The 15854-nt window shown below is 43.8% G+C and overlaps 1 protein-coding gene across 3 annotated transcripts; it reads left to right on the top strand.

Annotated features, from left to right (window-relative positions):
• The first annotated feature begins 6916 nt into the window (after positions 1–6916).
• On the top strand, positions 6917–14708 carry LOC127301908 (ubiquitin carboxyl-terminal hydrolase 17). 3 transcript variants are annotated; one of them, XM_051332204.2, is made up of 12 exons: positions 6918–7800; positions 9038–9791; positions 9885–9961; positions 10792–10877; positions 10956–11118; positions 12175–12295; positions 12417–12574; positions 12930–13014; positions 13265–13477; positions 13750–13811; positions 13900–14036; positions 14115–14708. In XM_051332204.2, the coding sequence occupies exons 1-12, from the start codon at positions 7385–7387 to the stop codon at positions 14594–14596; spliced, it is 2754 nt and encodes a 917-aa protein (XP_051188164.1). In that variant the 5' UTR covers positions 6918–7384; the 3' UTR covers positions 14597–14708. The 3 variants fall into 3 exon arrangements, with proteins under 3 accessions (XP_051188163.1, XP_051188164.1, XP_051188165.1); XM_051332205.2 differs by having other exon boundaries at positions 6919–7800; positions 14121–14708; XM_051332203.2 differs by having other exon boundaries at positions 6917–7800; positions 13900–14708.
• Positions 14709–15854: the final 1146 nt, after the last annotated feature.

Raw genomic sequence — 15854 nt, 5'->3', positions numbered from 1 at the left:
TAACTCCGGCATTGAGGGTTCGTGTAATCGTACACAGTTAGTGGTTTTCATCATCCAACAAGAGAGTGTAGAGTATAGCATTTATTTATTCTGTTATGTGATCAATGTTGAGAGTGTCCACTAGTGAAGGTATGATCCCTAGGCCTTGTTCCTAAATACTGCTATCGCTGCTTGTTTACTGTTCTACTGCATCTGTACTGTCCGCAATATTACCACCATCAACCACACGCCAGTCCTGGGCAGCAAAGCACTTTTAAGGCGCATTACTCACTCATATTTATTCATACCACCTGTATTTCACTATCTCTTCGCCGAACTAGTGCACCTATTAGGTGTGTTGGGGACACAAGAGACTTCTTGCTTTGTGGTTGCAGGGTTGCTTGAGAGGGATATCTTTGACCTCTTCCTCCCTGAGATTGATAAACCTTGGGTGATCCACTTAAGGGAAACTTGCTGCTGTTCTACAAACCTCTGCTCTTGGAGGCCCAACACTGTCTACAAGAATAGAAGCTCCCGTAGACATCATCTACGCACACTCCTTTTCCTGTAGACAGTGTTGGGCCTCCAAGAGCAGAGGTTTGTAGAACAGCAGCAAGTTTTCCCTTAAGTGGATCACCCAAGGTTTATCGAACTCAGGGAGGAAGAGGTCAAAGATATCCCTCTCAAGCAACCCTGCGATCACAATACAAGAAGTCTCTTGTGTCCCCAACACACCTAATACACTTGTCAGATGTATAGGTGCACTAGTTCGGCGAAGAGATGGTAAAATGCCAGTAATATGGATGTATATGAGTGGTAATAGCAATCTGAATAAAATATGGCAGCGAGTAAACATGCAAAGGTGGAACAAGAACAAACAAGGACCTCCCAGACAATGACACCGAGAAAATGCTTCTTTGAGCGTGCGATTGACGTGGGAGATAGGAATCTTTGTGGTGTGACTTTTCTATTCGGAGACAAGGCCTAGGGATCATACTTTCACTAGTGGACACTCTCAACATTGATCACATAATAAAACCACTCTACACTCTCTTGTTGGATGATGAACACCACTAATTGTGTAGGGCTACAAGAGCACCTAAATGCCGGAGTTAACAAGCTCCACAACATTCGATGTTCATATTTAAATAACCTTAGAGTGCATGATAGACCAACGCAATTATACCGAGTACTAACATAGCATGCACACTGTCACCTTCAGGCTATGAAAGGAGGAATAGATCACATCAATACCATCATAGTAATAGTTAACTTCATAATCTACAAGAGATCACAATCATAGCTTATACCAAGTACTACATGATGCACACACTGTCAACATTACATCATGGAGGAGGAATAGACTACTTTAATAACATCACTAGAGTAGCACATAGATGATATTCAACTAGATCACAAAGAGAGAGATGAACCACATAGCTACAGCGGAGCCCTCAGCCCCGGGGGTGAATTACTCCCTCCTCATCATGGAGACAGAGATGTCGGTGAAGATGGCGGTGGAGACGGCGGTGGAGATGACTCCGGGGGCAATTCCCCGTCCCGGTAGGGTGCCGGAACAGAGACTTCTGTCCCCCCGAATTGGAGTTTCGCGATGGCGGCGGCTCTGGAAGGTTTTCTCGGGTTTTGTCAATCAGTGTCGAAGATTTAGGTCAGGAGGCAACTTATAGGTGAAGAGGCGGAGTCGGAAGGGTTACGGGGGCGCCACACAACAGGGGGGCGCGCCCCCCTTGGGCCGCGCCGGCCACATGTGTGGGCCCCCTGTGGCTCTCCTCTGGTCCCTCCCGGGTGTTCTGGAAGCTTCGTGGAATTATAAGATATTGGGCGTTGATTTCGTCCAATTCCGAGAATATTTCCTTACTATGATTTCTGAAACCAAAAACAGCAGAAAACAGGAACTGGCACTTCGGCATCTCGTCAATAGGTTAGTTCCGGAAAATGCATAAAATCATCATAAAGTGTGAACAAAACATGTAGGTATTGTCATAAAACAAGCATGGAACATCAGAAATTATGGATACGTTGGAGACGTATCACGCACCGCAGATGAGTTGGGGGCGAACGATGGCGGCGATGAAACGCAGAATTGACGCGGACCGATAGGTGCGCCATCGAGCGGCCGTTCTTTTGCGACCGATCTCGCCGGCGGGGATGGCCGAAGGCGACCAGAAGAATTCAGCGACGGCGCAGGCAACGCGGGCGTCGCGGGAGCGCGAGGGGCTAGGGTTTCGCGAGAGAAAGTGAGGAAGGGGGCGACTGAGTCCGACCGAGCCGGTCGGTGCGGCTCGGGTTAGACTCAACCCGATGGGCTCCACTGACAGGTGGGCCCAAGGGGCAATTTAGTCTTTTCACAATTTCATTTAAACTAGAAACTTTGAAATTAAATAGAAAATGGATAAAAGCTCTAAAAAAATAATTAAAAATATGAAAACTGCTCAGCATAAAATTCTCTACCAGAATAAAATGTGAAAAGGAATTTTTGGAGACAAATAAGAATAAGTCATAATTTGATGAATATTTAATTCATTAAAAATAAACCACTCTATTTTTAATGATAAAATAATTCCATAAATCTTTTGGACTTTAAAAACACCTTGACAACATTTCAAGGTAGTATTTTACCCTGAACAGAGTATCCCTAAATCATTCTTAGTAATCACCTCTCACATGAAATGATAAAACACCGGAAGGGGGAAACAAACCCTAAAAGCTGAATCATGCATAATTGCTTCTTTAACCATTGCCCTTATCGGACAATGATGCTATTTTTAAGCAATAGAGGACAAGGGTCAGTCCACACCATCCAACTGCAACACTTTGCAGTGTTCAGGCAAGTTCATCACTTGCTCATGTCATTTGAGTATTTTTACCAAATTACTTGCAAAGTACTATGTTTATCACTATTGCATAAAAAGCAAAACCCCTATTTTCATAACTATGAATATGACTAAGTGGTGGGCAATGGAACCATGGATTGTGTTGATATGGTGGAGGTTCCATTGCAAGGGTTTATATCCATCTAGGATTAAACAACAAATGTCATCCAGTGATTCTTGTGCCGTAATACCCGTGTTAACCATAAGATCTGGAGTGGGACGAAGTAGTCAAAAGTGTTTCCACCTCTCGTACATCAACGGATGCGCTTACCATAGACACTTGATCTCGAGGGACAAGCGGTGGGGTGGGGATCCCATTCTAATTCCCCACGGTAATGCGGTCTATGATGGGTTGCATTGGTCGGCGAAGGACCATGGTTGCGACCTGGTAGTTGTTGAGGTCGGAAGATATCCTAGTGATATAGCCCGGTGAGGACCCAAGGTCGGATTTGCAACAAAGGGTGGGTGTGCGAGGTAGCGGAGGAACATGATTGGCTAGACCTTATACCGGGCCTCACACCAAAGGAAGTGTGGACGGGAAAGCTGCCCGGTTGGCACCAAGGATAAGATCTCTTATGGGTAAAGCAACACACCTCTGCAGAGTGTAATGAATCGTGACCTGTCACTCCCTGTTCCGGGATTTGGAACTGCGAACGCTGCCGGAAAGGAACTCCATGAAGTTCTAGTAAACCGGTGAAGGCTGACGGACATAGTTCTTCTGAATAAAAGCAACCTCTTGAAGAAATGATTATCAAAACCTGCATTGGTATTAGACTTTCTGGTCTGATATCGTAGCTAGTGCATTAAACACTTCTTTTCTATAATGAACTTGTTGAGTACGCTCGTACTCATACCACTCTTAAATCCCCTGCTTAGATTGTCTGAATCGACTTGAGGAGGACAACGACGACCCCGAAGGAGCAGAGGACATCTGCTATGAAGAACCAGACCTCTCCGGAGGTATAGAAGGAGTTGACTACCTCATCGTCTACGGAACCGGGGAGGGTTCCGGAGGAGAACAAGCATAGAACTACCTAGTAGTAGTAGTATCCGAGCAGTACGGACTCTTAGCACTTTACTGCTCGAGGAGAATAAATGTATAACCTAGTAATACTTCTATATTGTAAGTTAAGTCGGGTTCACCTCGAACCCAGGAGTATTCCTCTTAGGACCCAAGAGGAACTCCGAGATGACATGTATATGTTGCTTATAATAATAAATGAATGAGTTATGGACCTACTATGTTCTGTTGTACTACTCTGAGGGATGTAATATTTGCGGACTGGTACTTCGTGAATGTTATATCAACGACTGGCATACTACAACATGCAGTGGTATGCAGGGTCACCACAATGGTGAATTTAGAGGTGGGGAATGACATGAAGGACATATTGGAGGACTAACAATGGAGGTTCGAGTCTATGCATTATTGAGGGACTTAGCTTGGTGTTCAGGGTTTCGTAGCAGCAATATACAAGTGAGGCGGCAAAACAGGTGAAGTTCAAAGTCTTACCTTTCAGGGTGAAAGTCCAATATTCTAGTCTTAATTGGTTGTGTCTGGCAATGACCTTGTTGAAGACATTGTTTTGAGGGCGGGGGCTATTTTTAGGGTAAAAAACAAAGATCTTTTGATCGAGCGACGACGGCGCTTGTGCACTGTTTGTTTCTTGGAGGCGTCACTTTTCGGCGAGACCGAAGCTGGTGGTGGATATATTGTTGCTGTTAGGGCTAGAATACCGTAGCGGAACTTTTTGTTTCTTATTTTTATTTTACTTTTTGGTTGCGTGCATCTGTTCTACTATTAAGGTATTGGGTTGTTGCAGAGATTGGATGCATGGTATCTTTTGATATTAATATATTTATTTTCTCGAGAAAAAATCTCCTACACGAGCACTCCCTCCCAAGATTATTTCAACCAGGAATAGAGGCAGCACGCAGAGAGATATGCTGACGACGCAGTCACGCCGATCCACCGGCCACGTAGTATGCAAACGTGACTTTCCGGCGGATTGTGCTTCAGTGACTTTGTCAGCCCACAAAGTCACTGACTTTGTGTCACTTACAAGTGGGGTCAAGTGGAACCCTTCATTATATGAACCCCACATGGCCCCACTTGTAAGTGACACACAAAGTCACTGAAGCACAATCCCTTTCCGGCACGTCTCCTCGAGATCCTCAACATACGACCGTCCAGCCAACGTCTCCATCCGTCGGACCCACGCGCCAAGATAGGCTGCAGCTTTTTGGCGTATGTCGCAACACACCACGAAACTCCCCCACCAGCGCCACTGACACCTGGGCCTCCGTCCGCGTGGGGCACCCTTTGTCATTGTCCTATCTGTAGTTCCAGACCGTAGCGGCCAGCTTGCGGCCACACGCCGGGTGGAGAAAAAATCGCTCCCACGTCATGCAGGCTAGAGTCCTTGTCACGATCTCTCCCAGTCCCAGAGAGAAAAAGATTGTCAAAAGCGCCGCGGGGCCCAGAACGAGACCTGTCTGAATTTATTATTTTCGTGCTGATTTTTAGAGCATCTTCACCGGTACCCCGTAAATAGACGCCGGCAGGGGCGCCGACACCTCCGTTTGGGAGACGCCGACACTGCATCCTCCATTTGGGGAGCTGTTCTCGCACCGACGCCCCCAAAAAACGGCCCCGATAGATGTTTTTTTACACAAACTACATATTATGCTTAAAGTTGGAGAGCAGGTTTCATAGAAGTATGAAGTAGTTCCAATAAAATCCCCGGGTCCGCTTTCACGACTTCTACGGCCACCTCTAGCGCCGCCTCGTCCCACAAATCGAACATTCTGCTATTTTTCTAGGGTTTTTTTGCACTATAGAGGCAGGGGAGGAGGGATTATATAGACCGCCGACGACGCGGGAAACCTCCTGCGCGGTGTCGCGGCGGGAGAATTTCCCGCGCAGCGTCGTGGCGTTAAAATATCCCGCGTGGCGCCCTGACGTCACTGACAGGCGGCTCCCACGCCCAAAATTTTCAGCCTCGCGAGGCGCCTGCGCGCCCGATCCGCGCCCTTGGCGAAGGGGAGGCATGGGGTTGCCGGCGATTCTATTGGGCTCCAAAATTGGCCGGCGCCGTTTGGGGCACGCCGGTGCGAGCTCATTTTCACCCCCGGCCCCCAAAAAGCTATCGGGGCGACGGTGGAGATGCTCTTACTCCCTCCTATCCATGAAATATATCGAAAGTTTGTCAAATTTTAGATGTATCTATCACAAACTACTAATTCATTAATAGGTACAGCAACCCTAAACCTAAACCACCCCGTGCGGCGGCGCTGCGTCGCCGCTGGGGCACCCGTCGCTTACCACTCTCTAACCCCCTTCGAGTCTCTCCCTATCGTCGTCGCCGGGAGCATCGCCAGGCAAAGCCTAGGCAATGTGGATGGGGACGGTGGTGCTCGTCGCCTCTTCTCCTGGTGTCGATGTGGTCGCCGTTTAAGCAATTTTAAGCAAAAAAAAACTAAATAGTGCATAGATAAATCTAAATTTAAGCAAATTTTCGACTTGTTTCATGGGATTGAGGGAATATTTTTTGGGGAATTTATTTATTCTGGGGCACAAACTGAAGCGCCTGGGTGATGATATCACTGGGAGGAAATCCTGCTAAAAAAATGGTATCACTAGGGAAATGATACTCGTCCTTCCACGTTCTTAATAAGGTGCTTTCGTTTTTATACGCCCAAAACATGGATGCCACGGTCATAGTAGTGTCAGCATCATGGGCAAGACTGACGTGAACTGGTCATAATGTTAGTATAAAATGGTTTAGCTCTACTGTCATGCATCAGAAAAGATGACGCAAACAGCTTGAACAGTACCGTGGCCGCAGGCTGATTCAAAGCAACAGGCTGAATATACGCGGCAATCCTAGCCCGAGCGAGCAGATCTCTTTCTCAGATCATCATCATCATCATCATCTTGTTGCAATTTCTGGAATCGCAATGATACTACCATGGTGATCTGATCTCGAGAGTAAACCTGCATCCCATTTCCGTCGCTGCAAGAACCAGCCGCGCGAAACGGGGTGGGAAAAAGCAAGTCTTTCCCGCGAGACCCCTCAGCCGCACGCGCGCGCGCGCCCGCATCGGACGGCCCGAAAGGCCGCCAGCCGTCCGTCCAGCCAGCACGGCCGCCGCCGCGGCGGCGCCGGGCGGAGTGAAAGAAAAAGGAAAGAAAAGACGGCCGTTACCAGCGCCGCCTCCTTTGGCCGCTTCTCCACCCCCTCACGTTTTCCACCCGCGCAGCAGCGCCGCGCGGCCTCGGCGCATTTCCGCCGAATCCGACGCCAGCGCGCCGGCCGCATTCTGGAGCCTTCCGCGGCCGCTACTGCCGTTACTGCTCGTGGACGGCCACAAAAGGGGGGCGCGTCGCGTGCCCCCAACCCTACCCTACCTCACACTCTCCGTGGGCGCTCCCACACCAGGCGGAATTCCGTGCATGCCAGCAGTGGCGGCGGCGGCGGCGGTGAGATCTTTGCGCGTGACCGGAGCTGATGGCGTCGTTCGTGGCCGCGCTGGTGGCCGTCGCGGTCGTGGCGCTCGCCACGGCGGCCTGGCGCTGGCTGCAGTGCGAGGGCGACCGGAGGGACGAGCTCGAGGAGGCGAGCAGGCTCGCCTGGCTCGCGTCCGAGGAGCTCCAGTACGCGGAGCCCGAGCCGTACGACTACGCAAACCACGGCCCCTTCTGGCGCGCCGCCGACATGGCCGACGCGCCCCTCTGGACGGCGCCGGAGGCCCCTGCGCCGCCGCGGGTCCAAGTCCAGGAGCAGCAGCATCAGGAAGCGGCGGCCACGGACCCTTTGGTGCCGGACCCTACGGTACCGGCAGCCACGGGTAAGAAGGGGTCGTGCGCGGTCTGCCGCAGGCAGACCTCCTTCAGGTGCAAGCGATGCAAGGGCGTCAACTACTGGTCAGTGTGATCCCGACCCGTCCTGCTCTTATTTTCCGATTCAAGTTCATGCCGATTATGCAAACAGGTGGCGTCAAATAAATCCGATTATTACAATCGAAAGCTGACATGATTGGTTTTTGTGCTACCCCTGTCATCGGGCTTGTGCTCTGGAATATATAGTGTGTGTTCCCGATAATCAACTGCTGCCGGCCTAGAGGGTCACAGAAATGCTGAATCATTTGCCCAACACAGGCATGCCTGAACCCGCGCTGCCTGCGCAATGTTTCATTCCCAGTAAATGCACCAGCTTACTATAAATTTCAGTTGATCAACTTGGATCCAGTTTAACCTGAGCATAGCTGCTGCTTTCAGAAAATTACTCCCCAGAACTAGAGTCGGCGCCTATATCAGGCGCGCTCACATTTGAAATCGTCGAGCCCATTTATGTGGTCCAATTCAGTAATCCTGTACAATGAAGAGCTACTTTGTTGAAAGCCAGATACTCTAATTGGGATGAAAGGCCACTTTTTATGTCAATGCTATCACTGACCAATGTTTCCAAATTATGGGATTGCTAGAATTAAGCTTGGGCACTATGTGCAGACGCTCACATGGCAAATAAAAATGTCCAGAGACCATCTTGAATAATGCATATGGCTTGCAAGACAACTACATTATTTAGAGGACCCATTGTTTGTATTGTAGGCCAGTGTGGGATATGAAGTTCTGTTCTTGTCTTCTTCAGCTCAGTTTATATTCCATATTCGATGGGAGACTAGGTTTCCGGTATTATATAAACTTGATTACTTCTCCAAGTCACCAACTGTCTAAAACGGTTTTTTTTTTGTGATAGTATATTGGTTTAGCCGAATAGTTAATGGCCTCAAAATTCTTAGGAATGACTGTCCCATTCACTAAGTATGCACATCTTTGAATTTCACTAACATTTATGGTTTTCATGATAATATTTTCAATACTTCTACCAAGTATTTGACTACATGAAATTGAAACCTGAAAGCTGCCTTCAGAGTTGCTACCCGCTCAGACAAATTCCTGCATAAATTACGAGTGGTAACTACCTTGGGTATGTTATTGATTCCCATATTAGACTGTAAGATATATTGTACCTTGTACGGTATCAATCGAAGGAAGTTAGCACTCATTGTCCGAGCAGATGGTAATATTGTGTGTGGTATGAGGAATCCTACTGTATATACTCTTCTACTTCCTTAACTTCCCTCTTTTTTGGTTGCAGTACCTTCAAATGCCAGATAGTTCACTGGAGACAAGGACACAAAGATGAATGCCATCCACAAAGTGTTGATGCTAGGAAAGACGGTACAGTAAAAGCTTCTTCGGCGGAGAAAGGAGTTGAATGCAATAGCTCAAATGAAGAAAGTGTGGTGGAAGGAGTAGAGCCAGCAGTTAAAACAAAAAGTTCCATCGCTGTTATGCCCGAATCTTCTAAGGAAAACTGTGTTGCAAAGTGTTTAAATGATGAAAGCAAGGAGATGCCCTTTGGGAAGGCATCCAACACCGTAGAGGCTTCTGAACATGACAACAATATGTTTACATTTTGTAGTGTTACAGAGCATACAGAATCTGCTGATTGCTCAAGTTTTCCAACTTCTGGTGAAGCTTGCAAAGTCAAGGGCGCTTCTGTTAGTGAAAATGGCTCTCCATCTCACATTCCAGCAGACAACTCTAGCTTGCAAGCTGATAGATCTGCTGGGTTAGAATCTGAAATGGAGCAATCTAGCGCACAAGCTCCTTGCATAGATAACCTTAAAAGTTCTAGAAGTTTGCCATCATTGCCAACTATTGAAAAAGCTTCTTCCAGTCATGCTGGTGCACACTTCGCAGCGGGTAATCCATCTAAAAAGGCAGATAATCTTATCGAAACTTCCGTGAGATCGGAGAGCAGTGTTATGGTGCCAAATAATCTATCAATGGCGAAAAGTTTGATCACACAACAAACTGCTCCAATATTTGTGAGCACATCTGAATCGGTATATCAAAATTGGATTGCTCAATTAATATCTAACAGATACTGTTATGTGTTCAACCTAATGGTTATCTAAATGTGTCATAATCTTTTTCAGTATGAACTTTTCGTCAAGCTGTACAACTTTGAGAAGGTGGAGTTACATCCTTTTGGTCTATGTAACCTTGGGAATAGGTAAACAATTGATTAAACTGTGAAATATCTATTTTGGAACCAAGGGTGCTGAACATTCATGTGCTTTTATTAGGTGTATCCTATAAGTTATTATTTGGATAATGTTAATACCTATCACTATTGAACTATTTCCTTAGAAGACCTTCCCCAAAATATTATCTTATTGCCGTTTCATTTGAGCCCAGATGCGACAGTTTTATGAATGATTTTGTCGCACTAACATTTTTGACCCAGTCCACTTTAGTCATGCCTTTATGGGTAATATTATTTCAGTACTTTTCTTGTGATGCGCTTCATGTATTTAGCGAAGAAATATTAGGTTCATTAGAATTTATGTCGTTTTCATATCAATATAGATGAAATCAAAGAACATGAAATATTATTAGTACTTTTCTTGTGATGTGCTTCATGTATTTAGCGAAGAAATATTATGTTCATTAAATTTACGTGGTTTTCATATCAATAATGATGAAATCAAAGAACATGAAATGATGTTTCCTATAGTCAATGGTTTCACTTTCTAGTCCTTTACTGTAACAAAACTTGAACTATAGTTTCTATTTGGACATAAATATTACTCAGGACTAGAGCCCAGTGGCAGGGATTCACAACTGCTAATCGTGTCCGACACGAAAGGTCATGGTGGACGGCGCACGCTATAGCCCATGCATCATATGTAACATATGATGCACACTTTTTGATTTCTTATATAACTGATTGACGTTGAACATATTAGGCACTTCATGTCATGATTGTAAATAATTTATTGAATCTGAGTGTAGCGCTTTAATGCTGTTGTTTCTGGCTAACCTTCTTTGTTTCTTTTACAGTTGCTACGCAAATGTTGTTATTCAGTGTTTGACATTTACACGGCCACTTACAGCGTACCTTCTGGAAGGACTTCATTCAAAAAATTGTAACTTAATGCTAAACTTGTATTTCTTGTGTTACCACACTCTTTTGAATTACAGTACATGACTATTGCATTTTGTAGGTTCCAACAAGGTATGGTGCTTTTTGTGTGAGTTTGAAAGACTCATTATGGAGGGTAAGCGAGGACAGTCTCCATTATCACCTACCGGAATACTATCTCACTTGAGTGAGATTGGAAGTAGCTTTGGCCCAGGCGAACAGGAAGATGCTCATGAGTTTCTCAGGTGAGATTTTTTGTTCCTCATATTCTTGAGCTGAAATTATAATACCTCACCCTTCTACCTGTCATTCACTCATGCTATATCGGATGTGTGTTGTTGTGGGTGGTTGGGAGGAGGGGGGGTGCCTATCTTATATTTGAACATATTAACGAAGCTTCTTCTATTGCCCTTCACACAGGAAATTCTTATTTTCCTGTGACTAAAGTAACTGCTTCGCTGCTGCTCTACTAACATGTCTAATCACCATTTTTCTGAACAACGCGTTGAACTGGTCACTAGTTTTGACAGGGTAAACATTCTTTTGATATTTCGACTAGTGCAGGTGATGGTATTATCCCTTCTCTGCTAGTTCATGTTTGTAGAGGTGGTTATTCAGTATTAGCATTACAAAGATTATTGACATAGTTATGCAATGTTCCTCCTGCTCATTTAGCGCATGTACCTTGTCTTGTTTAAAATAGAAGGGAACTTGTTTTTTACATTCAGAGATTTGTTGCAATCCTCCTAGATTGATCTATTGGCAAGCATAATTAGTATTCACATACCACAAAATCCAAATGCCACATGAACTCGCTTTGGATTGTTAAAATTGTGGATGCAAAAATTAGGACCCATCTTTTAAAAACAAGAAGGGCAAAAATGGGACTTCAAGGCTATTAATCTTGTGCTCTGCCCAGATAGGAATATACGTGGAGCTCAATAACCAACTTGTCGTGTATTTGTTGTTTACTCTATGGTGAGAAATAACCTACTTGTAGGAGGTTTTGGATCCTAAAACAATCAGTTCTTTTGTTATAATATTTTTTTGTTAGTACTAGGATTGTTTAGAAGTTGGAATCTTTACGGTTCAACATACAGCAGTGTAACTACAATATATTGCATAAACCAAACAAATTTGGTATCTGGCTATAAAAGTGTGTATCTTGCTTGTTAGATATCAGGCATTTTAATCAAAGGGACTTATATTTACCCTTTTAGAATATGTCCTGTTTTAAACTAGTTAAGTTTTCTCACAACGAGTAGTGTTTTCATTGAACCACACTGAATGAAATTTAACAGGTACGCAATCGATACTATGCAATCTGCCATTATGAACGAAGCCAATACAGATGGTGGGCATGAGTTATCTGAAGAAGCTACACTGATGCAATTGATGTTTGGGGGCTATCTACGATCTAAGGTTTTCTCCCCATAGAGGGCGGAACTTTCCAAATTTTATGATTCTTGGGTGCTACTGTTGCATATATAGTATATAACATCATCTTCCATTATTTATTAATCATTTAATCCCTTTTTCCTAGATCAAATGCACAAAGTGCAAGGCCAGTTCAGAACAGCGTGAACGTATTATGGATCTTACTGTTGAAATAGATGGGGCTATCAGTACCCTTGAAGACGCACTTCATCGATTTACATCTAAAGAAATCTTAGATGGTGACAATAAATACCATTGCATCAGGTTGGTTCATTTTGTTCTCTTGTTCGTTCTCTTGTTCTTTTGCTTTGTATATATTACATTCCTTGTATTTGTCACTCCAGATGACCAATTAAACTTTCGATTAAGAGTTCTATTGTGGCAGGTTGGCAGCTGATCTTGAAACAAAGCTGTGATCACTTTTATAGTAGCAATATAACACTAGCTCTTCTACTGAATTCACTCAACTGTAGGATTTGCGGTTGACCATCTTTTTATATCATTTATTTGCGAGAATTGTCTATTGGGTAAATTAGTGTATCTTCTTCCGGTACTTGATGGTACCTAACCCTGGTTTTGCTTTGAATTCTGATACCTCAACTTTTTTTTTCATCATCAGATGCAATTCATATGAACGTGCCAAAAAGAAGTTGACAATATCAGAAGCACCTAATATCCTGACTATTGCATTGAAAAGATACCAGGTATCGTTAAGAATATTAGGTTGTTTTCACCAGTCCGTGGACTCACGAAATTGTTTGTCCCTCCGATCCATAATAAGTGTCGGGGATTTTGTACTAAGTTAGTATAATTTTTGTACTAAGTTCCCGAAACTTGTTATGGATCTGAGGGAGTACATCAAATCATGCGTGCGTGCTGTTTTCTTGTGTTGGGTTTGGATCAAACTTTTGTAGTTCTTTTTTTTGTTCATTATAGCTCCTTTTTCTTCAACAGTCTGGTATGTTCGGTAAAATCAACAAGGCCATCAGGTTCCCGGAGTACTTGAATTTGTCTAGCTACATGAGTACGACACATGATTGTTCCCCTGTGTACGGGCTATATGCTGTGGTTGTCCATCGTGATATTAATAATGCATCCTTTTCTGGTCATTATGTATGTTATGTCAAGGACTCACATGGGAAGTGGCACGAGATGGATGATAGCCAGGTAAATAATACTTCCTAGATCCTCTTAGAACACCCTTTTGCATATCGGAAGATCATTTATGCTGATTATGTGCTGCTTATATCTGGACTTCTTTTCTAAATATCTAATCTAGTACTAGACCTCTTGTTGGAAACATTGACAGATGCAGATTTATTTTTCTTTAAACAAAAAACTTCTTTCCCAGGGACATATGTTAATACCATAAGAATGATTATCCATGTGCCGATGTGAATCATTTGTCCCTGCTAAGTACTCTTCCGCATTGTCTTTAGGTAAAACCTGTTTCTCTGGAAGAAGTTCACTTGAAGTGTGCATATATGCTGCTCTATGCGAGGTAAATACACCACTGTTATCCCATGTATGATGTATTGCTTTGTTAAATTTGTTGGCCATCCTAAATTCTTTCACATTAAATACGTCAGGTGTTCACCACGGGCTCCAAGCTCTTTAAGGAAAGTGGTTGTTCAACAAGACCCATCACGCAGAAAGAAAGCCAGCCAAACAGTAGATCCAGAACCAACTTCATTGGAAGGAGGCAGTTACCTGAGCAGGCACCAAGGTGGGCAATCATATACAGATCATATAGTGTATGACAACACCTACACATTGGATACATTTGATGACTCATTGTATCTAGTATCAGAGTCTACAAGTCCAAGCGGGAGTTCTTCGATATTCAGCAATTCCGACGCAGGGTCAACCGGTACTTTGGGCAGCGATAGCACTGACAGCACAAGGAACTCAGGCAGCATGGAGGACTACGATTTCATATTTGGAAGCTCGGATCAAATCAACCTGGTAAGCTCAGTGCTTATACCTGAGGAACACGAGCTTAGCTATTCGCGAAGGTCTAGCTTGAACCCTAGCTCCTCAACTGAATATGCGGATCAGGGTGAGGTTGAAAGGCTGCAACAGCTCAATCATAAAGCAAGCAGAGGGGTTTGGAATGAGGGTGGGGAAAACCTATCCGTGTTCTATCCTGACCAAGGTAAATACCCGGGCAGTCTTAGTATTAGTAGTAGAAGTAGTGGTAGTAGTAACAGTATTTGTAAGTTAACAGAACAAGGTAGCAGTAGGATGACAGCGGAGGTTGATCATGGTTGGGGTTATTGTAGGTAGAAGGCTGAACGAGCCACAGTTTTCGGTACAGAGGCCTGGGTTGTAGAGAAAGATAAATAATTTATCCTGTATAAACATGCCATTGCAATTAATAGAGGGGCAAGTTCATAAAAACAAATCTCATCGCTCAAGATCATGCAAAGCACTAGCTCCCTCAGATCCATTAAAAATGTTGTGAGTTTAGTTCATTTTTAGTCAAAAATAAACTAAACCCATCACAGTTTTTATGGATCAGAGGGAGTAATATGGTTTTTCGAAAAAAAATCGAATGTTTTTAAAATGTTCATGATATTCACCAAATTTGATGATCTGACTTCATACATACCGGGAGAGATGAGAAACACAAAGGAGATGTCTTGCATTTTTCTTTTCTCTTTCAGTTTGTATAGGGTTAGGTTAAAACAATTTGGTTAGGTCCTGAACATGTTGGACACTACTAGATTCAAAAAAAAATCTGAAAAATATTCGACAGTAATTTGCATGATGTTACACAGCGAAAGTACTTTGCACTAGATACGATTGATACTCGATTAATTTCCCCCAGCAAGGACAGTTTCTCTTCTGAATTTAGCTTTCCTTGCCATAACATGCCCTCAGTGGCAGCCCAGCCCATCTTAAGTCTGCACAGGCTGGTCGGCAATATCTGTTGAAGTTTAACCGGCCTGGCAGGCCGTAATGAAGCAGGCCAGAGCCTTCTGAAGAAGCCTTTTTTTTTCTCCTTCAGTTCCATTTAGGATAGATACTTCTATTCTAAGCTCCAGTCTCTTGTAGATTTGCCCTAAAAAACACTCTACTTTGTTGTGATTTTGCCTGAGTTGTTTTTTTTTCGAGGTTGGCACGAGTTAGTTTTAGATTTCCGAAAAAAACAAAAAGATTTCAAATTCGTGATTGTATGTATGATAACTTGATAACCATGCCTTTTTTTTACTCGGATATCCCAAAGTTTTTTTTTACTCCCTCCATCCATAAATAGATGTCTAAAGTTTGTCTAAATTTGGATGTATCTAAACAGTAAACAGGGTCTTGATACATCCAAATTTTAAAAAAATCTTATACGTCAATTCATAGACTGAGGTAGTATAAGTTTTTAACATGGATGGCATGACATTCATGTTCCTGAACTTTCATTTTGATTTCACAGGCCCTCAACTTTGACATTATAATATTTTCTGCTCAGATTTTTGGTTCCTTTCACTTTATGTTCTCGGGCCAGCATATTAAGCTAAAGGGCCCCTAAATTTCTGATTGATTATCTGTT

This window comes from Lolium perenne, chromosome 5 (genome assembly GCF_019359855.2).
Source record: "Lolium perenne isolate Kyuss_39 chromosome 5, Kyuss_2.0, whole genome shotgun sequence".
In the NCBI taxonomy this organism is placed as follows: Eukaryota; Viridiplantae; Streptophyta; class Magnoliopsida; order Poales; family Poaceae; genus Lolium; species Lolium perenne.
The sequence above is the reverse complement of the archived record's forward strand: the minus strand, read 5'-3'. Positions and strand labels throughout refer to the sequence as shown.

Coding starts and splice junctions, on each gene's coding strand:
- LOC127301908 (XM_051332203.2), top strand. CDS start 7,385: ATGGCGTCGTTCGTGGCCGCGCTGGTGGCCGTCGCGGTCGTGGCGCTC. Junction 13,015..13,264: donor TTGCATTGAAAAGATACCAG/GTATCGTTAAGA, acceptor TTTCTTCAACAG/TCTGGTATGTTCGGTAAAAT. Junction 13,812..13,899: donor TATATGCTGCTCTATGCGAG/GTAAATACACCA, acceptor TAAATACGTCAG/GTGTTCACCACGGGCTCCAA.